The 20195-nt window shown below is 50.6% G+C and overlaps 2 protein-coding genes across 20 annotated transcripts in view; both read right to left on the bottom strand.

Moving 5' to 3' along the window:
• The window catches only part of MKNK1 (MAPK interacting serine/threonine kinase 1), a 46875-nt gene extending 39286 nt beyond the window's left edge, over positions 1 to 7589 (bottom strand). For 8 of the 17 annotated variants that reach the window (XM_063781052.1, XM_063781106.1, XM_009456876.4 and 5 more), the window contains exon 1: positions 7486 to 7569. The gene's annotated coding sequence lies outside the window, so the exon portion shown is untranslated. Of the gene's footprint in view, positions 1 to 7423 lie in introns of all 17 variants that reach the window. The other 9 variants (XM_009456873.5, XM_054682714.2, XM_063781102.1 and 6 more) reach the window with 6 other exon arrangements.
• Positions 7590 to 11010: 3421 nt separating this feature from the next.
• On the bottom strand, positions 11011 to 20195 carry MOB3C (MOB kinase activator 3C). 3 transcript variants are annotated; one of them, XM_001162608.5, is made up of 4 exons: positions 20004 to 20195; positions 16198 to 16665; positions 13294 to 13496; positions 11011 to 12976 (listed from the first exon to the last, which is right to left on the bottom strand). In XM_001162608.5, exons 2-4 carry the CDS (start codon positions 16613 to 16615, stop codon positions 12947 to 12949), a joined length of 651 nt encoding a protein of 216 aa, XP_001162608.1. In that variant the 5' UTR covers positions 16616 to 16665; positions 20004 to 20195; the 3' UTR covers positions 11011 to 12946. The 3 variants fall into 3 exon arrangements, with proteins under 3 accessions (XP_001162608.1, XP_016817907.1, XP_016817891.1); XM_016962418.4 differs by lacking the exon at positions 20004 to 20195 and adding an exon at positions 18265 to 19785; XM_016962402.4 differs by lacking the exon at positions 20004 to 20195 and having other exon boundaries at positions 16198 to 16809.

The raw sequence follows: 20195 nt of genomic DNA, 5'->3' as shown, positions 1-20195 counted from the left end.
AGTAGGTACTCAATAGTAACTCTTATTCCAGCTTCTGACATGGCTTCTCCAGATCAACTGCAGCTCTGGAAAGCAACCCAGCCAATCTGTGAACCACAGTTGGCCACAGGAGGGAATAAACTGACAGCAAATACAAAGACAGAGAGAGAATGTGGAGGTTTTCAGATACATGCCACAGGATTCTAAGTGCCTGGTTAGCCCTAATTCCTTCTGGCACCATTTAAAATTCCTCTGGTCCCTTTTTCCTCCTCAAAAATTACTTCTGACTCTCACAGTTCTTAAAGATTCTTAGCATTCTTTACCAACTACCCAGATGGACCCTGGAGCCCTCTCCTCATTCCTGTACCTGCTGCTGGTATAGGGCTGGGGTGGGGAAGGGTGACCATGGCCAGACCAAACCTACACAGATCTATCGGCCTGCAGCTGGGGCTTAAGTAGACTGGGCCTGGCGAGGCACCCAATTCTCTCTCAATTGTTCATGAATTTCTTGCTGTACTGGGAATTAAATTTCTTCAGTGCTTAGGAACTAGACCTTCTACAGACGTTTTAGAGCAAAAAAAAAAAAAAAAAAAAATCACCATGTATACAAACAAAAGATCCATCACATTACTTTCAAGACAGAAAACATCAGTGAGGCACAGGTAAGGCTAAGGTTTATGGCATCTCTACCCTTGGTCCAAAAAGCCAGATCTCGACCTGTCACCTCCTTGCTCTAAAACTTCTAATGGGTATCCACTGCCTCTGGAGTAACCAAGCTTCTGTGCTGTCACTCAGGGCCTCCATCAACTTGTCCCAGATCAACCCTCTATGGGAGTCTTAACCTGCAGTCTAGTCAAAAGGGACTGTATTTCCACCTGATTGCTCTAACCAATTCCCAGCTTCCCACACTTGTGCATAATTAAATTACCTGTAACATTTTATTACACATCTTCCCCTAGACTGTGAGCCAGGGACAGGGTAGAGACTATGTCTCCTTCATCTCTGGGTCCCCTACACCTAGCAGAGGCTCTGGCATGGGGCAACCACTTCATAATTGTTAATGAATGGATGGAAACAGCTGAAGTTATTTTTCCCTTAAGCTGTTTTAGCTGGACTCTTATTAGAAGACCGAGTACAGTCTGGGTCACTGCCACAAAGCAGAAAAACCGAAGAGAAAGAAAAGAGGCATGACCAATGTGATCCAAGCAATGGAAAATAGGTTTTAAGAGTGAGGTTAAAGAGACCAAGGCTGTTTAGCCGGGAGAAGAGAAGATGAGGTTTAACTGGATTCTGGCTTTAAGTACAGAAAAGGTTCTCATGAGAAAATCTTGATCTCATCCTCCCTTTAAAATCAGAAGAAACTTTTCCATATTCATGGAAAATGGAACAAGAAGAAATGGCTTAAGTTAAGGCCTGAAGGGTTTAAGCTGGACAGAAAGAAGAACCAAATTAGGCACCACTTTTCCAGAGATACTGTTATTGTACTTTTGGCAAGTGAATTGGAGGAGTCTTGCTTGGCACTCTTGTTGAAGGCTGTGAAAAAAGTAATACATGTGCTGCTCTGTTCCTGTTTACTGTGGAGAGAGGTGAAAACACAAGTCAGGTAAGATTTTCTAACGAGCCACTGATTTCTATTGACCCATTTCCTACAGGCACTTTCTGCCATGTTATGCATTGCAACCAGGTGCTGGAACAATCTAGTATCTCAAAGGTTCCTGACAGGGCAATGGAAAGAAAGAGAAGGTAACAATGCGGGGGAAGGGAAAATGGCCCTAATAAATATACTTTCTATAAAAACAGTACCAAACTGGGCATTCATATATTTATTAATATTATTACTATTAAAGCTCACATTCATTGAGCACCTACTGTGTGCCAGGCACTGTGCTGTTGTATCTCAATTCTCATAACAACCCCATGAGGTAAGTAATATTTGTATTCTCATTTTACAGATGAAGGAATAGAAACTCAGGAAGATTAAATAACTTGCCCAAGTCACACAGGTAGCAAGTGACAGAGCCAGGACTCAAACCCAGGTAGCCTGACTCTAGAGTCCATATACCTAACCACTGTCTCTCTGTAAGGATGAGAGGCTGGAATATAAACTCTAGTCTCTCTGAATCCTGTTTATATTCTCATTTCTTCCTCATACAGTCCCAAGCCAGGACATTAGCAAGAGTTGAGGCCTCAGAAGTGAACCAAAATACTCCTCTGATTATCAGCATCTATAAAATCGGGGCAATTACACCCACATCACAGAGTTGTCATGAGAATTAAGTGAGCTAATGTATATGGAGCTCATGGCATCAGTGCCTGGCATACAGTAGGCACCCAATAACTAGTAACTGTTATTCCCGCTTCTGATATGGCTTCCCCAGATCAGCTGTGGCTCTGGAAAGCAACCCAACGACTCTGTGAACCATAACTGGCTGCAGGAGGGAATAATCTGACAGCAAATACAAAGGAAAGAAACAGACTGAGGACTCTCAGATGATAATGCGCAGATGCAGGACTTGAATGCCAGCCTCTGCACTCCAAGTTAGTGCTCTGTCCTACTTACAGACTCTTGTTGAATTTGAGGGTGAGAAAATGAAGAGACAGGATGTGCCAAATGGGCTGCCTCCCCCGACAGACCCTTTTGTAACGTCAATCTCCCATCAGAACCCATGCCTGAAATACCAGGGTCCTGCGGCTTCTGTAAACTGGTTCTAAGATTCTACTAGCTAAGGATGGCAATGCACTGATTTATGGCACTGTGGGTGCTGCCAAAATGATCACCTATTAAACCTATCAAGCAGACCTAGTCCATGCAGCTTCCAAACTAGGCCAGTGATTCACCGTTTAAGCCTCTTCACTGATGTCCCCATTCTAGGACCATCTTTGCTCCAGTCTAACCTCCGTCCTGCTGCCAGAGAAAACAGAGCGCCAGTCAGGGCATTTGGAGCCTCGTACCATAAGGAAGATAACATGGGCCCTTGAACTCAGCACTGCTAGTTTTGAACCAAGCCGTGCCCTTACTATCTATCTAACCTTGGGGAAGTCACTTTAATCTTTCTGAGGTCTGGTTTCCTCATCTTTAGATTGGAGATAAATAGGCCTATATTACAGGATTAAATATAGTATGTAAAGCAACCAGCATACTGCAAGCCACAAAGCAAAGGAGACACTTGATAAATGCTAGTGTTCTGCTCCCTACTCCACTCTCTACATTTTAGCCAAAATCTGCCAATTCGGCTTATTTCTTCTCCTCACCAACTCCTCTCCCCTCCCACAACACACACACACACACACCCCTACACCTGAGCATTTCTGCCTCTCAACCGTTGCTCAAGCTGTTCCTTCTCCCAGGAATAAACTCCCTCCAAGGCCCAGCATAAATTCTCCACCTTCAGGAATCCTCTGGTCATGCTGGGATTGATTTCTCCTTCTCCCAAACTCCCACTTTGTTTACATTCCTTACTACATTTACCATAGTCAGTCTGATTTCAGTTATTTATGTACTTATCTATCTTCCCAACTACACTGGAGGGAGAAGGTTCTGAGAAGACAATTATTTATAGGAGGGCAGGAAATGTGTTGTTTTCCTCTGTGTATATTTCTCAATACCAGGGTCTTGTACATAGCAAGAGCTCAATATGTGCTTACGGAATTGAATCTTTCCATCCTATACTGGGAATCTTTACAGAAAGATCCCGGACTGAGTTCATTCTAAAGCTGCATTTACTGCCTAACTTGATAAATAGGCAATTTTTGAAGTACATGAATATTCCTAAACTAAGATCCGCTAATACTCATGAGGGCTTGTTTCATTCCTTCATCCATTCTTCCAATACACTCTGGACTCTTCTTGGGATCTCTCTCCAACATATAAGGAGACAGTGCTGGGACAACACTTCTCACTCACGGAGATCTGGGAGCAAGCTCTTTGGAGAACTGTTCCACCCCACTAGGTAGGAGGTGACTGCCATTAAAACCACACTAAAACCCAGAGTTGTGGAATTGGAAAATAGATCTGAATGATCTGCCTTAGTTTCCAAGCTATAACATAGAGTTAAAAACACTAAAAACAGTGTCTGGAACACAGCAAGTGTGCAATAAATGTTCGATGTTGTATTAACAACGTAGTAGACTGGAAAAAACAGAGTCATGACATTTCACTTCTAGAACTATCTCCACTACTGACTGATTCCTTGTGTAATCTTTTTTTTTTTTTTGAGACAAGAGTCTCACTCTGTCGCCCAGGCTGGAGCGCAATGGCACAATTTCAGCTCACTGCAACCTCTGCCTTCTGGGTTCAAGCGATTCTCCTGCCTCAGCCTCCCAAATAGTTGGGATTACAGGCACCCACCACCATGCACAGCTAATTTTTGTATTTTTAGTACAGACGGGGTTTCACCATGTTGGTCAGGCTGGTCTCGAACTTCTGACCTCAGGTGATCCACCTGCCTCGGCCTCCCAAAGTGCTGGGATTACAGGCGTGAGCCACACACCGGCCTCCTTGTGTAATCTCAATCAAGTCCTTTCCCCATCTATAAAATGAAAGTGGCAGAACCAGATGGTTGGTTTCCAAGCTCCTTCTACCTTCAACCATGTAAATTTTTCTATGATCAAGAAATAACTTTCTCTTCCACATGCTGAGGCTGTTGGCAAGGGAAAATGTGCATTTATAGCTGCTGGTCCCCAGATGGGAGGAACCACTGTTTCCCAAGGCCAAGGGCAGAGTAAACTGATTAGAAAACCACCTGTGAGCTTTCCCCTGTTTGAACTGTACTATTAATACACCCAGTGCAGGTCTCTGAACAGAGCATTACCTACCTTCCAACAAAACTCACGGTCAAGGCAAGACAAGAGCCTGAAAACAATGGCTGCAATGAAGAATCCTTGCTTGTGCAGAATTCTTGTACTTTCTTGTTTTTGATGCCTGTAATTAGGGCATCAGTCTAAACTGGGGCCCTCCTTAGGCACAAAGAGGAGGAAAAACACAAAGGCCCATTCTGAACCTGACAGCTCATAAAACAAGGGCCAAACCCAGTAAATAAAAAATGTCACTGACTCACTTAACCACAAACACTGAAGAGGCCTACTATGTGCTGGCCCTATGCTGGACAGAGGAGGAAGGAAAGAGACATGGTCCCTTGCCACCCACGTACTCAGAGTACATATGGAGTGTACATATCCCTATGCAGACTATGATGAGAGCTATATTAGAGGGTCAGCCTTTGCTACAGAAGACGGAAAGGGGAACAACGAATCCAGCAGAAGGCTCAGAAAAGCTTCACCATGGAGGCCACATGAGATGTAAGAGATGTAAGCCTTGAAAGATGAGGAGGAGGAGGGAAATCCAGGAAGAGAGAATATAAGCAAAGGCTCGAGCAGGAACATGCAGGGAGTGTTTGAGAAACAGAGATTTGGCCGGGCACGTTGGCTCACACCTGTAATACCAGCACTTTGGGAGGCCCAGGCAGGCGGATCACCTGAGGTCAGAAGTTTGAATTCAGCCTGGCCAACATGGCGAAACCCCGTCTCTACTAAAAATACAAAAATTAGCCGGGTGTGGTGGCTCATGCCTGTAATTCCAGCTACTCAGGAGGCTGAGGCAGGAGAATCACTTGAACCTGGGAAGTGGAGGTTGCAGTGAGCCGAGATTGCGCCACTGCACTCCAGCCTGGGTGACAAAGTGAGACTCCATCTCAAAAAAAAGGAGAAACAGAGACAACTAGTTTATTTTGACTGAAGCACAGGTTGCAGGTTTGGGAAAACAAGGCAAACAGGGAGGGGAGAGGTGTGGGAACAAATTGTGCAGGAACTTGTCTGAGGCTGGAGTCCAAACTCTACATCCAGCTTGTCCAACCCGCGACCCTGGATGGCTCTGAATGTGGTCCAACACAAATTCATAAACGTTCTTAAAACACTGAGATTTTTTTGCAATTTTTTTTAAAGCTCATCAGCTATTGTTAGTGTTAGTGTATTTTATGTGTGGCCCAAGATGGTTCTTCTTCTTCCAATGTGGCCCAGGGAAGCCAAAAGATTGGACACCACTGCTCTATATAGTAGGCAATGATGCCCACCAAGGTTTCCGAGCAGTGTCTCAGGAAGAGCACAGGGGCACCCATGAAGAGGATGCAAAAGGAACCAAGTAATTCAATTACTCTGGGACCACATTACAGGAGACCACATGCACTTTCTAAGCATGTGCTGGGCTCTGACAGCTCCTGTTCACAGAGCTTCCCTCTCCCATGGCTTCGCTTCATGCAATCTGAGTTGCCATCCCCCACAACTGTCAATATCTGCAAAATACCAGAGTAACAGGACTCCTAACCAACTCTCTGGACTACAGAGAGAGAAGTGTTGAGGTGGGAGCAGATGGGCAGAGGGGGCACCAAAGCCTCTAGCTGGCTCAGTTCCATATAAAACCCAACCCTGGATTTCCTCTTCACATCACTTCCAGCCCAGCCCTCTAATGAAGGGCTGAAGCTAAGGAGAGTGGGCTGAAAGCACCTGGCTGATGGGTGGTGATCCAGTGAGACATTACACCTACTGTCCAGCATGTGCCTGGCGCATGGGCAGTGGTGCCCTTCCCATTCTGCAGGGTCAGTTCCATCTGTAAATCCCACTGAGGCTTCAAGGCCCAGGTCACATCAACTCTTCTCTCAGAGCCTTTCTAAAGTACCCCAATCCAAAATGACCAAGCTCCTAGAAATCACAGCTACCATGTATTCAGCACCCATTACATGACAGGCGCCATACTAGGTGACTTCCATATAATTCTATTCACCCTTCACAATGACCCTATTACGGCCATTTCCTAGGGAAGAAAGTGAAGCTCTGGGAGGGGAAGCAGACTTGCCCCAAGACACACAGCTAAGAGGTGGAAGAGATGAGATCTAAACCCAGGACTCCCTGACCCTGAAGTTGAGCGCTTCTAACAACACTTCATTCCTGTGAGCCTGCCTGCCTCTGATCTGCCACTGTCAGGGAGCTTGGAGCTCTCTAGAAGACAGGGTGCACCTGACACTCTTATTACCTTTCCCTGTGGACAGCCACTCACACAGTCAGGAGCCTTTAAATACTGAAAATAAATGAAAACAATTAACTTAAAAATAACGCAGTACACAGATTTCACAAATTCCTCACGTGAAAAACTATTCACGATACTGGACTGCCTGAGCCCTGCGCCCAGCCACAGCCTCGGTCCTGATCCCTGGGAGAGACTGAGTCTCAAACGGGCCACAGAGTAAGCGCCATCTCGGACACCGGCCGCGCCCCGACCCCAGGCACAGAGGTCGCAGACAGCTCGGGACAGTCCTGAAAAGCGTCCCCTTAGGCTGTCCCTCCGCAGCTGAATCGGGTCGTGACCTCGGGCAGCCGTGAAGGCCCTGACTGCCCCCTTCCGGGCACACGAGCTCACTCACAGACCCCGGCCCCATTTAGCTCGGAGGAATACCTCGCAGGTCTCGCTTTTACCTTCGCTGGCTCCCGCCGGGGAGCGGTCGCGCGCACCCCTACCTGCAGATCGCTCCTCCGAGAACGCGGAAGAGGCGGTGCTAGATCCAGGGGGTGGGCCCGAACAGAGAGGAGGGTGGGGGGCGGAGCTGCGCCTGCGCCCTGATGGCTACCCAGGGCCGGCTGAGGGCGGGAGGGGAGGGGCTCGAGCTGAGCGAACTGCGCAGGCGTGACAGGGAAGAGGCGGGGAGAGGGGAGATTGCTGGCAAGCGGGTGGGGCTTAGCTCCTCCGGCGCTTTCTTTTCCGAATGGAGGGTGGAGAAGCCCGGGAAGGTAGGAGGCCGGGCGCGACAGGTGTAATTAACATGTACTGAGAGCTTCTGCAGGCCAGGAAGGAATTTTAAAATGCCTTTTATATGTGGAGAAATGCTGCTAGTCTTTTCTAAAACGGGGGCCAATTCTGTACAATTTCTTTAAAAGTCTGAGTGCCTAGAATTTCACCATAAGAGTTTCTCCTTGAGTACAACATTATCCCCAGTATTTCAAAATTTTTAAAACTTTTAAAAGTTCATTTCTTGGGGAAAAACAATTGTAAATAGGTTAATGCCTCAACCAGTCTCCCCACATCCCCTTCCCAAGTCTGCAGCTGCGATGAGAAAGGATGAGAGTGTGGACTGGGATTTAATTCAGGTGCTGACTCTGAGTGATGGAGGTAAACATCCCTTCCCTGCCTGTCTCAGGATTATCGTGAGGATTTGGTAAGCAAAGCTAGTTAAAGAGCCCCAGGGACTTGCTTCCCATCATCCACCTGACAAACATTTGTTCCCTGTCTTGTCGGGGCTGTCTTTTCATCTGTATGATGGAAGGAGATTGGGAATATTAGTGAACATTCAGGACTTTGCTAGATTTCCCAATCTGGGTGAAGGCTGGAGAGGCGGAAGATCAAGCTTCTGTGTTCATTCCCTTCTGGAATCCTGCGGTCCAACCTGAGGGCCCCGATGTATCCTAACTTCTCCCACTCATTACCTTCCGTGGAGGCCGATCCAAGCTTCAAGTCTTCAGAGGCCCTGCTGGCCTGTTCCCTTCCCTGTTCCCTGTGGCAATAGCCCAAGAGATTCAGGACCTATGTTCCAGGTTCTCAAAGTTGCTATGTCCCTCACATGGCAATCAAATTCAGTTAACATCTTTGAGGGCACTGGGGGTGCTCAGAGGAAGGAGGGCTCCCCCAAAGCAGGTGGAGCTCTAGTCATGACTGTGGCTTATTTCACCACATATTCCACAGCTTGCTGTGGGGTAGGGAGGAGAGGCAACAGGAAACCTCAGAGGCTGCAGTGTTTATGGGAGCCGAGGGTGATGCGGCATCCTTTACTCAATAGGTGGATGCTCTGCCCCAGGCTGGAGAGGATGGCTTAGTACCTAGGTCCCTGCTCCAAATATTGTTTTGGAATTTTTTTTCTTTTCTTTTTTTTTTTTTCTGAGACAAGGTCTCACTGTGTTCCCCAGGCTGGAGTGCAGTGGCACCAGCTTTGCTCACTGCAACCTCTGCTTGGGCTCAAGTGATCCTCCTGCTTCAGCCTCCTGAGTAGCTGGGATTACAGGCATGCACTACCATGACTGGCTAATTTTTGAATTTTTTTAGAGGCAGGGTTTTGCCATGTTGCCCAGGCTGGTCTCGAACTCCGGAGCTCAATGATTCTCCCACCTTGGCCTCCCAAAGTGCTGGGATGACAGGGAAGAGCCACTATGCCCAGCTTTGTTATGGACCTTGAGCCAACAGGAAAATAAAGCCCAGCCTGACTTCTCAACCAAGCTGCCACTCTACCTCCCAGGATCCTTTGTTACTAGGTTTTGCTCCATGGGAGTGTGCTCTTTTATCTGCATCATTGAGGCCCTATCTCTTTCTTTTCCCCTTCTCTTCCTTTCTGTCTATTCTTCTTTAAGCATTCCTCTGTGAGTCTCTCAAAGCAATTTTGTGTCAGCTTCCTAATGTATTTACAGATATTCTCATGTAAGGTGCAGGTCTTGGGTCACACAGTTCTAAGATAAATCTACTCTCACTGCCATGGTCATATTTCAAAATGACCATGAACCCAAAGCATGGGACTTGTAACAGTCTGAGCTGTCCAATGACAGAGGAGGTAGTGAGCGATCTGTTATAGGAGGTGTGCAAATGGCACCCTTTTAGAATGCTGGGATTGGGCCTCCTGTGGTGAGCCAGAGGAAGAGGCAGCAGAATGGAGGGCCTTCCAGGTTCTAGAGGAGTGACTAAAGGCAGGGATATTGGGGGCTGGAAGGGAAGCAAGGCAGCTGGCCAAAGACACACTTGATTCAACAAGCTATTATATGTCAAGCACTTAGAAATGTACCTGACACATAATGAACATTAGCTGTTATGATGACTGTGAATGATTCATAGACTATATAATGAAGGAGCTGAGATCAATCAGTCCTTCACTCCCATCACTGATAACAAAATAGATGAAGGATTGGGGTCTAGAGGGGGAATGGGCTTGCAATGGAACTTCAGGAGCTGGGCTGGGGCTACAACCTATGCCTCTGCCTCCCAGGAGAGCCTCTGCACAAAGCCAGGCTGGCTCCTTTGCAGGAAGAGGGAAGAGCTCTAGATGGGCCTTTGTTGACTCTTAAGAACCAAGCTGCTTTTTAATTCCTGTCCAGGCAGCTTGTGAGTTGGGGCAGTGGAATGACAGCAAGACCTGAGTCAATAGATGCAGATGTCTACTGGGGAGTGAGCTCAGGAGTCAGGCCCATGTCCTGCCACCCCCACTGTAGCTCCAGCCAGCAACAAATATCTTCCTCTTCAGGATGGCCTCCTGTCCTGTAATTAGTGTTGGAATTGTATTTCCACTCTGTCCTTTTATCTACTACCTCAAAAAAAACCCACCCAGATTAAGGGGCTGGAGTGAGAATAGCCAATGCCAGGCCAGGCGTGGTGGCTCACGCCTGTAATCCCAGCACTTTGGGAGGCCAAGGCGGGCGGATCACGAGGTCAGGAGATCGAGACCATCCTGACTAACGCGGTGAAACCCCGTTTCTACTAAAAATACAAAAAAATTAGCTGGGCGTGGTGGTGGGTGCCTGTAGTCCCAGCTACTCCGGAGGCTGAGGCAGGAGAATGGCGTGAACCCAGGAGGCGGAGCTTGCAGTGAGCCAAGATCGCGCCACTGCACTCCAGCCTGGGCGACAGAGCAAGACTCCATCTCAAAAAAAAAAAAAAAAAAAGAAAAAGAAAAAGAAAAAGAAAAAGAAAAAAAAGAATAGCCAATGCCAGGCAACCTGAGATGAAACAAGGAACGATTCCTATCAGACTGAGTTCCCGGAAGGCAAAGAAAAGCCAGGCTTCTCCACCCCAAGCGTCCTAGCCTAGCCCGGTCTAGAATTTCCAGAGCCCCAGGAGAATCTTTGTGTCCCCACCCTAGAGAGCTGAGCCAGACATGACCACACCAGCCAGCCCTCCACATGGTCCAGTATCTCAGGACAAAAAGCCTTCCCAGCCCCATTCTGGCTCAGTTCCTTCCATGGTCTGCCAAGAGCCATGTGGCACCCAGATCACCGCTTCCCACCAGTGGCTGCTTTAGTTTGCCTTTTATTTTACCAAAAATAACAACAATAAAGTCTTCCCTCTGTTTCATAAAAATAAATTTTCTGACCCTCCCCCTATCCCAGAAATCAGCCCTTGCCACAGCCTAGAATCCATCATGCAAGTCACAGCACTCTGGGGAAAGCTCCTACTACCCTCGCTCCACAGCCTCTGGCAAAGCTGCCAGGCCACTCTGGTGGCGGCAGAGGCAGAAGTCCCAGGCCCAGCTGGCTGGGCCCAAGAGCTCCATCTGTTTCCCCAAAGTGCAGGCAGCTTCTAGGCCATTGAGTGGGGCATGATATTGGATGCTTGGCTCAGGAAACAACCCCAGCCAACCCAAGGAGCAGTGGGACATTTTGGCCTCAGGTTAGAAATTATTGCTCAAAGCAGAAACAGTTGTGTCCTAGAGAGGGTCTGTTAAACCCTCTTTCCATGTGTATCTCTATGTAGCAATTGATGGGCCCTGCGGTCAGGATCCCTGGTTTCTCCAGCTCCATGAATGCCTCCCTGTGAGGCCCTGGACAGTTTCTCTCTCTTCTTCTCCTGGCTTCAGTTTCCTTGTATGTACATTGAGACAGTGAGACTGGATGATTCTCAGGTTCCCTCTGGCTTTCCATTCTGGCATCCCAGAGTGGAGGCTCTGGGAGGGTAGAACCCTGTTCCTGCCTCAGTTTCCCCACCTGTGGGTCTGCGTATAGGGCTGGGTATGGAGGTACTGAGTAATGGAGTGCTGCGTGAACATCCCAGTCTCCCTGTGGATAGCTGTGCTGTGAGATCCAACTGGCTGGAATGTGTCAGGGATGGCTGGGAAGGAGGCAGGTACTTTTAGGATGAAGGATCTCCATGCCTGGAAGAGTTCCATTCACCAACTACATCCTCAATGTGCTGGGATGGGAGACAAGACTCCAACGTTCCCAATTCAAGTTCCACAAGCTCCTTGGACTGGGGGATTATTTTGTGCTGGGCTTCAGATCCTAGGAGCCAGGTCTGTAGATTCTGGGAGCTAGAGTGGAGTATATGATTCCCAGATGAAGGGCCAGGGGACCTTTGTGTACTTGAGGGATCATCTCCAACCCCCAGGAGGACACCTATAATACAGGCCTTCTTGGAGGCAGAGGGATGAGTAAAATGTCAGCTCACGGGCATCTCTGGGTAAGAGAATCAGAGCCTGTGTCTGCAGTGGGTCGGTTTAGGAACTCAAGGCAAGGCTCCTCTTCCTACCTTCCCCCAGCTCTCCAGGACTCGTGCTGATGGAAGAGTGTAGCCTGGAAGGTTTGAATGTAGAGCAACATCTACAACCACATTTTGTGTACTTACACACATGGTCAGATACACTGAGTGGGGACGCTGAGCTGTCATCACTCCTACAGTGGTCATGGTCTGATGGTCCCATGGTCTGATGGTCCCAATCTATTTATCCATCCATCCAACATTTATGGAAGGCCTACTATGTGCCAAGGAGGGGTAAGGCAGCTAGCTCTCACAGACACACCCCACAGTGAAAATCACACACACACACACACACCCCGGCATCTGTGCTCACTCACAGGCAGACTGCTCACTTTCTTGCACCTTTCTCGCCATCACCTCGGCCACACCCACATTCCTCCAATAGGCTTGGGAACCAGCATGGAAGGGTCAAGTGTCATAGAAGAAACCCCCTAGCCTACCCTACTCCCAGACTTCATGCCAGAGGTTTAACTCCAGTTCCCTTCTGTTTGCCTGCCTAGATGCTCTCCCCTTCTCCATCCACAAGCGGTCAGGGCGACAGGTAGGCAGACTCCTGAGAAGCAGAAGTCCAGAGGCTTTGGGTGTGTGGAGTGATTCCAGTGCCTTCAGATTCCTTCAGGCTCCTGGGGGTCCCCTCTGCCAGCCACCCTATGTTCAGATCGTCCATCTGATGGCCAAAAAAGTCCAGACCTGGGCTCAGTGGCAGATCCGCTCTGTCATCTCCCTCTGTAGAGACACAAGGTAGGGAGGGGTCAATTAGAGCTCAGCCTACTAGGCAATCCCTTCCCAAACCATAGGGCCTAGCTGCTCTTCTGTCTGAGCCTGGCCTTCCCCCAGCAACCCCAACTCTTAGGCTGCAGATCTGGGTTTGTAAACCAACACTTGAATGAATTCTCTATTGAAGTACAGAATTCACTGTTAAATGAATTGCCTTCCCCTAATTCATCTACTTGGGCATTGGAGTTACTTAAAGCAGGCAGCTTTTGGACGTGAAAACTCAGAGGCTAGCCTTGGTAGGGGAGGGTGGTAGGGCTTGGCCTCACCAGTGGCTCCAGCTCCCGCTGGTCCACCAGACTGAACTCGCGGATGAAGTAGTAGAAGTGCTTGTAGCAGGTGTTGACGTGCGCCTCTGCCCCCATGCTGAGGATGCTATCGAAGTGGTGGATGTAGACATGGACAAAGACTCGGAAGAGGCGGGTCAGGATCTTGGTGCAGACCTGCTGGAAGTTCTTAGGGAAGGGAACTCCTAGAGGGCAGGGGAGGGCAGAAGAAGGGGATCAGTATCCTGGTGCCAAAGCTCTGCTCAACTTTTCCCTCCCGCACACAGGCAACCAGGATGGCTTTTTCCCCAGCACACTTTTTAGTACACTTCCCTTTGGAAAACAGAGAGTGGTTTGACTTTCTCCCATACTTTTCTTTCTTTCTTCCTTTCTTTTTTTCTTTCTTTTTTGAGACGGAGTTTCACTCTTGCCCAGGCTGAAGTGCAATGGCATGATCTCGGTTCACAGCAACCTCCACCTCCTAGGTTCAAGCTATTCTCCTGCCTCAGCCTCCCAAGTAGCTGGGATTACAGACATGTGCCATCATGCCCAGCTAATTTTGTATTTTTAGTAGAGACAGGGTTTCTCCATGTTGGTCAGGCTGGTCTTGAACTCCTGACCTCAGGTGATCCACCTGCCTCGTCCTCCTAAATGCTGGGATTACAGGCATGAGCCACTGTGCCTGGCCATACTTTTCTTTTTAATGAAGCACAAATCTGACTGTGGCTCTCCCCTGCTGGAATATACATCATCTTCCACATTTTCCCATCACCTAAAGCAGGGCTTTGCAAACTTGTGGGGGTCACTGACCAACCCTTTTTAGACTATGATAAAAGTTACGACCTAAACTCTCCCCAGAAATGTGTGCAATTGCAGAGATGCTCACATCACACTCTTGTATACAACTCCAAGGAGAGTTCAACAACTGGGTCCATTTAAAAAATCCCTGGGCCTTCAGGATTAAGTCCTAACTTTCCAGCAGGACGCTGCTCAAGGCCTTTCATGATCTTATCCTGACCTCCCTCTCTAGCCCCACCCCGTGTCCCTCCTCTTTTCAACATTCACACAGAAGTCCTCAGACCCCCAATCCTGGAAATTATGAATTCTGCAAGAGTTAGTTCAGACAGCCCTCATTCCTTCAAATATTCAACAACACGAAGAACCTTCCATTTATGAGCAAGGCCCTGTGCTGGGCCCTTCACACCTTTTGCCTCTAATCCTTAGAACAATTTGCCTGATGTGTCTGATTGTCACTTTAGATATGATAAAACAGAAGTGCTTATAAAGGTGAAGCTGGTAGCCCAAGGCCACATAACTATTAATCAGTGCAGAATGGAGACTGGATTCAAACCCTCTTTGCAGTGCACTGCAGCGACCCTCACAGATATTGGGACCCATGAAAAAGGCCCCGCTTCTGCATAGTCCCCCATGCTCAAGGCAGAGATCTTGGTGGCTTATGCCCTCTTCTCTGTGTGGCAGTCACCCAGGGTTTTAGGCATCGATACCTGGAGTCCCATAGGCCCAGGGAGGTATGGCCAGCAGGGACTATGAATCTACATTCAGGTCCACAGCTGGCCCACCCGGCTCTGTAGACCCCTTCCTCTTCCTCACCATTCCCAGGTGGGGTCGAGCCTTCCCTCCCTCTGAGCCCCTCCAGCCCAGCCCAGATTCCTCAGACATATCCTGCCCATCTAGACTTGGGGTCCTGGGCTCCCACAGATCTGAGCCCCAGTTCGGAATTCCTCCCAGTTCAGTGCACTTTCCCTCAGTAGCCTCAGTTTCCTCCTATGTAAAATGAAGGTGCTCCTTGTCGGGCATGACAGTGCAAGAAACAGCAGGCCACTGGCTGGGGAGGAGCCGTGGGCATTGAACTGTGACTCAGTGCCCAGCTTCCTTCAGCATTCAGACTTCTCCCCTCAGGGCTTGACCACCCCGCCCCACCCACCGCTGATCCACACAGCCTCTGCAGAGATGAGCTCCAGGCCAGGTGGGGGCTGGGCCCAGCTACAGGTGCGGCTGGTGTGATGAACACAGTGTCATGCCTGCTCAGCTCCTGGACCAACAACCCCCTCCTGCTGCCCTCGGGTGGGTAAGCAGTGCCTGGGTGACATCACTCATCTCCCCTCCTTACCCTCACCCGCCCAGGCTGCCCAGCTGAGATAAGAAAAGGCCCCACAGCCTGTGCCTGGCAAGGGAAAATTCTGCCCTCAGAGCCCCAGTCTGAGGTGATGATACCACCAGGGCCCACCCAACCACCAACTCCCTCCTTTTCCTGAGGCCAGGAGTCAGAGGGAACCGCGGGAGGCTGGAGGTCAAATCAGCTATGAACACCTCGGGGCAACTGTTCTGGAAGGTTCTGAGAATCACAGCATCTGTGGTCTTGCCAGAGTGGTCCTTGGTAGGACCACTTATGCTTTAGAAAAGAAAAGCCCTCTGAGGTGGGTGGATCACCTGAGGTCAGGTGTTCGAGATCAGCCTGGCCAATGTGGTGAAACCCTGTCTCTACTAAAAATACAAAAATTAGCCAGGCGTGGTGGTGGGTGCCTATAATCCCAGCTACTCAGAAGGCTGAGGCAGGAGAATCGCTTGAACCCGGGGGGCAGAGGTTGCAGTAAGCGGAGATCTCACTACTGGGTGAAAGAGCAAAACTCCGTCTCAGAAAAGAAAAAAAAAAAAAAAAAGAAAGAAAGAAAAAGAAAAGAAAGAAAAGCCCCAAATTGGGAGTCAGGAAGTCCTAGCAAATGCTTGACCTTGAGCAAGGCACTTAACCTGTTTCAACCTCGCTTTCCTCTTCGACAAAATGGGGATGAAAATCAACCCCCAACCCTGCAGAGTGTCTATATCAAACTAAATCCTCATCTGTGGAATGGGCTCCCAGTGGCTCCCTCCCCGCCAGGTGACACTCACCAACACGCGTGGGAAAGACCTCTTCGTCGTTGATGAGGCCTTCGATCCAGTCCATGAGCAACGCCATATAGCGCGGCGCAGAGAGCTTGGCGGGCCGCCGGTACTGGCGCTCGTCCTGCCAGCGGTACTCGTAGCGGGGCCCGCCGGCCATGACCGGGCAGCTGGTCTCACTGCAGCGCTCGGCCATAGTGCCGTAGATGAGGTTGATGCGGTTGAAGAAGTCCACCACGTGCACGGCGATCCAGTCGTCGATGTTCTCCCCGGGTGGTAGCCTCACCACACTGCGCAGGTCCAGGCCCGACTTGAGAGAGGCCTGTGCCTTCTTGTACAGCTCAAAGCGCTGTGTGCCTGGCTCAAAGCGCTTCCGCGGCCGGAACGTCTTGTCCTTGGCGAACACCTGCTTCAGGCACAGGGCCATGGCCAGCTGGGCCTGGGGCTGCTGTCCAGGGGCTCGGACCTGAGGATACTCTGCCAGGGACAAGGGCATAGGGGAGCTGGCGGTCAAGGCCTTATCATCTGGGCTCTGACTTCCCAATTCATCATTTCCCTGTCACCTCTCAGACTTTGCTCAACCTCTGCATCCTCTGCCTGGAATCTAAGTCCTCAGCCCCTAGGTTCAGTGCCCCGCCCTCTTTCCAGGCTATGTTAGTCCCCCTTGCTAAGCCCCCACAGTCCTCCCATCTTGCTTTGTCTCTTTTCTGCTTTCATTGCAGAGCTGGGCCTGGGCTCTAAACAGGTGCCCCTCAGACTTGCTGTTGGTCACGAGAGAGGTCGCAGAGGCTCCCTGCAGGCCCACCAGCAGACAGGGGCTTGGACGAGATGACCTCTGGGAGCCCCCTTGGCCAGCTGGTGCAGCGTGGGAGAGCCTTGCAGCATTGTGCTGGGGGCAGGGTGGAGGGGGGTCGGGGGTGGCTTTCGGCTTCCTCTGGGATATCCCGTAGTCCATCCGGCCACCGGGGATTCCCAGGGAGCAGCAGGGAACTTTTCTACCAAAAATGTCCTTTCCTTTTTTTTCACCCTGGAAGAGGAAAGGGCCCTCCCGCTGCCAGCTGGGCGGCTTCTGAGTGTGGCTGCAAGCACTGGAGGAGGGGGAGGGCGGCAGGCCAATGAGGGCGTCGCTTCCTCTGACAACAGCTGGAGATCCTTCCCCTCAAGCCAGCCTCCTCCAGCCTCAAATCTGAACAAGCCACTGGCTCCTCCCGTTGCACCTGACACTCAGTAGACATTCCTCTAGCAACTACTATGTGCCTGGCACTGGGAGGTAGAAGAGTATAGTCAGATGCACCCAGGAGGGCCCATCTAGAGCTCAGGCAAATTTACTTTGCCTCCTAGAATTTAAGGATCCCAGATTCAGAACAGATTTTGGGAGACAGTGATCAGGGCCCTAGGCTCAGAGGCAGGAGTCCTGGGTTCTAGTCCCAGCTCTACCACTGGCTTACTGGGTGACCCTTGTATCACCGTGGATTTAGCCCATCCAGGTCCTGGGTCACTCTGCTATAGCTAGGTTTCTAAGACCTGAGTCATCTCATCTCAACTGTGAGTGTGTGAGCTACTGGGAAATGCAGACCCATGTACCTACCAAAACTAGAATTTAGCCACACACTAAGCACACTGCCCCTGCCCCTAGACTGAGCACTAAGGCTGAGTATAAGCTAAGAATTGCATTCTGGTTCCAGGCTGACCTCTGACCTGGGCTCTGGCAAGTGTGAGCCCTGACTGTAGCCTTTAGCCCTACCCTGAGGCTTGCTTATGGCCAAAGCCTGGGCTTGACCTCTGACGCTGGAGCACTGTCCTTTCTCACATCTCTGGTAACCCTGGGACAGGATTGGGGAAGGGAGGGTGGGAACCAGGTGACAACTGGGTAAAAGCAAAGGGATGGCACATATTTCGGGGAGGGGTATTAGTTCTGGCAAGAAGTCAAACTAGCTGGGGAGCTGTTTGAGACAAAGGTCCTTCCTTGAACCCACAAAGGCAGGCCAGGATGGGGGCAGTCTGGTAAAATGAGAGCAGCTTGGAGAGTAGAAACAGGCCATTCAGCAGGAACTTGTTCTCTTGAAAAAAACTCACAGATGTGAAAGGTCATCTCATCCATCCCGACTCTTCAACTTCTCACCCAAAGAAGTCCCCAGGGTGGGACCCCAGTTTCCAGAGCAAAGAGGAGATTTCTGCGCTTCATTTGCCATCTCCATTTTAAACTCTGCTTGGGGCAAGTGCTTCCAAAATCCCTCACACTGCAATTAGGTGGGGCTCCTGGGCTCCCCACATTGCATGGCCCCCTTTATGACAGTTAGAAATAGGCCCCCACCCTGGCATTCAGCACCTTGTCCTACCTTTCCTGCCCCACTTCCCACCTCCCCACACCAACCACCCTGGGCTTCTTCCTGATTCCTGAACACGCCCCCACTCTTTTGCCTCTGCATGTTTTCTTATCCCTGCACCTGCCTGACCACACATCCTCAGATTGACTGCTACCTCCTCCCACAGCCTCCTCTCCTGAACTCAGATCTCCTTCTCCTTGGGTAGAGGCTGCTTTTGGTCATTGCAGTCTCCACTCCATCCCCAACCCACCCCCAGCTTAGGACAAGGCCTGGCACAAAGTCAGTGTTCAGGCTTTAAGGAAAGCTTAGACTAGAATCTTAGAGTTAAAATAGCCCTGAAAGATCAGCTGGCCCAACTCACTTGTACAGATGGGGAAACTGAGGCCCAGATGAGGAAACTGAGGCCTAAAAAGAGGACTTGAGGAGCCTGTGTCCACATAGCAAGTTACAAGCAGAACTGGGAACTGGGATAAGGTGGGGCTCAGCTCATGACCAAGAGTAAAAGACCATTTTCCTGCACTGGCTCATCAATGGTCTGGTGGAGACAGAGAAGAGGAGGGGAGTGGAGGGACAGTGGAAGCATCTTCTCCACCAAACAGCCCAACCTGCTTCCTGTCCCCAACACACTGACTCCGCACAGCAACTGGGGTGTCCTGACCAGTGAGCTAGAGTTCCACCTTACTCCTGTGGAACTTCAAGGCCTGGGTCTCTTTCCAGGAAAATGTAAGCTCAGGGGGTGGGTGCAGGGCAGGTGCTCTTCTAGCCACAGGGTTAACTCCCTTCACTCCCCACCCCCATGCCCTCACTGAGTTTCTATCTGTCACAGAACCTCTGTCTCTCACTGAACCACTGCCGTTCCCCGTCCTAGCCCCCACTTCCCAGTGATGGCTATCCTTTCACTCCTGGAGTGGCAGTGCCTTGCTCATTCCCTGGGTGCGGATCTGGGCTTCTCAAATGAAGACAGCAGGCTGACCCTACCTGTTTCTGATATTTAGCCCCCTGCTAGGCTACATCTACCACTCCTTGGGCCTGGCCCAGGATCTGGGCCAGAGGATGGCCCCAGTTTGAACCCAGAATCCATCCTGGGACGCTCTGCAGGACAGAGGTCGAAGAGAAAAAGTAGAGGCGAAGACACGCTCTCCTCGCGGCGCGCAGCCACCCACGCCCACCCCCGGCTTCCTGCACCCTCAAACCAGCTCCCAGGGCCAGGAAGGTCGTAGGACCCAGAGGAGCCCGCCTGACATTTCCGCTCCCCGAAAACACGCCCCCCAACCCCTCCCCTCTGCCCCGTACTTCCCCCGCGCCACAATCCCCCCCGCAACTTTCGAAGCTCTGAGCCTCGGACGCCAGCCCCAGGACAGCGGCCAGCCTGCCTTCGGGCGGGACTCTCCTCCGGACAGTGCCACGCCAGGACGGCCGAAGAAATGAAAGTGGAAGCCAGGCGGGCGGGGTGCGCGGCGAGGCCGCAGGGGCACGGCGCACACTCACGGGTCCTCTTCTGGTCGTGGGGTCACATTCCCAGCCACAGGATCGCCTTTCTCCTGCAGGTCCCGCAGTGCCTGTTCTCTCTCCTGTCAGCCTGTCCGTCTGCCTGTCCTGCCGGCCGCTGCCGCCCTCCTGCCCGGGGCGACGCCAGCTCCGCCCCGGCCCCGCCACGCCGCGGCCACGGGGCGGGGAGGG

Source organism: Pan troglodytes, chromosome 1, assembly GCF_028858775.2.
Source record: "Pan troglodytes isolate AG18354 chromosome 1, NHGRI_mPanTro3-v2.0_pri, whole genome shotgun sequence".
NCBI classification, from domain to species: Eukaryota; Metazoa; Chordata; class Mammalia; order Primates; family Hominidae; genus Pan; species Pan troglodytes.
Note: the sequence above shows the minus strand (reverse complement) of the source record. Positions and strands in the feature narration are given on the sequence as shown.

What these genes read in the sequence shown, in the direction of transcription:
- MOB3C (XM_016962402.4), bottom strand. Translation starts at nt 16,684, where the DNA reads ATGCCCTTGTCCCTGGCAGAGTATCCTCAGGTCCGAGCCCCTGGACAG. An exon ending in GGTCTTTCCCACGCGTGTTG is followed by an intron (nt 13,497 to 16,197) that starts GTGAGTGTCACC and finishes CCTGCCCTCTAG; the next exon opens with GAGTTCCCTTCCCTAAGAAC. An exon ending in AGCGGGAGCTGGAGCCACTG is followed by an intron (nt 12,977 to 13,293) that starts GTGAGGCCAAGC and finishes GTGTCTCTACAG; the next exon opens with AGGGAGATGACAGAGCGGAT.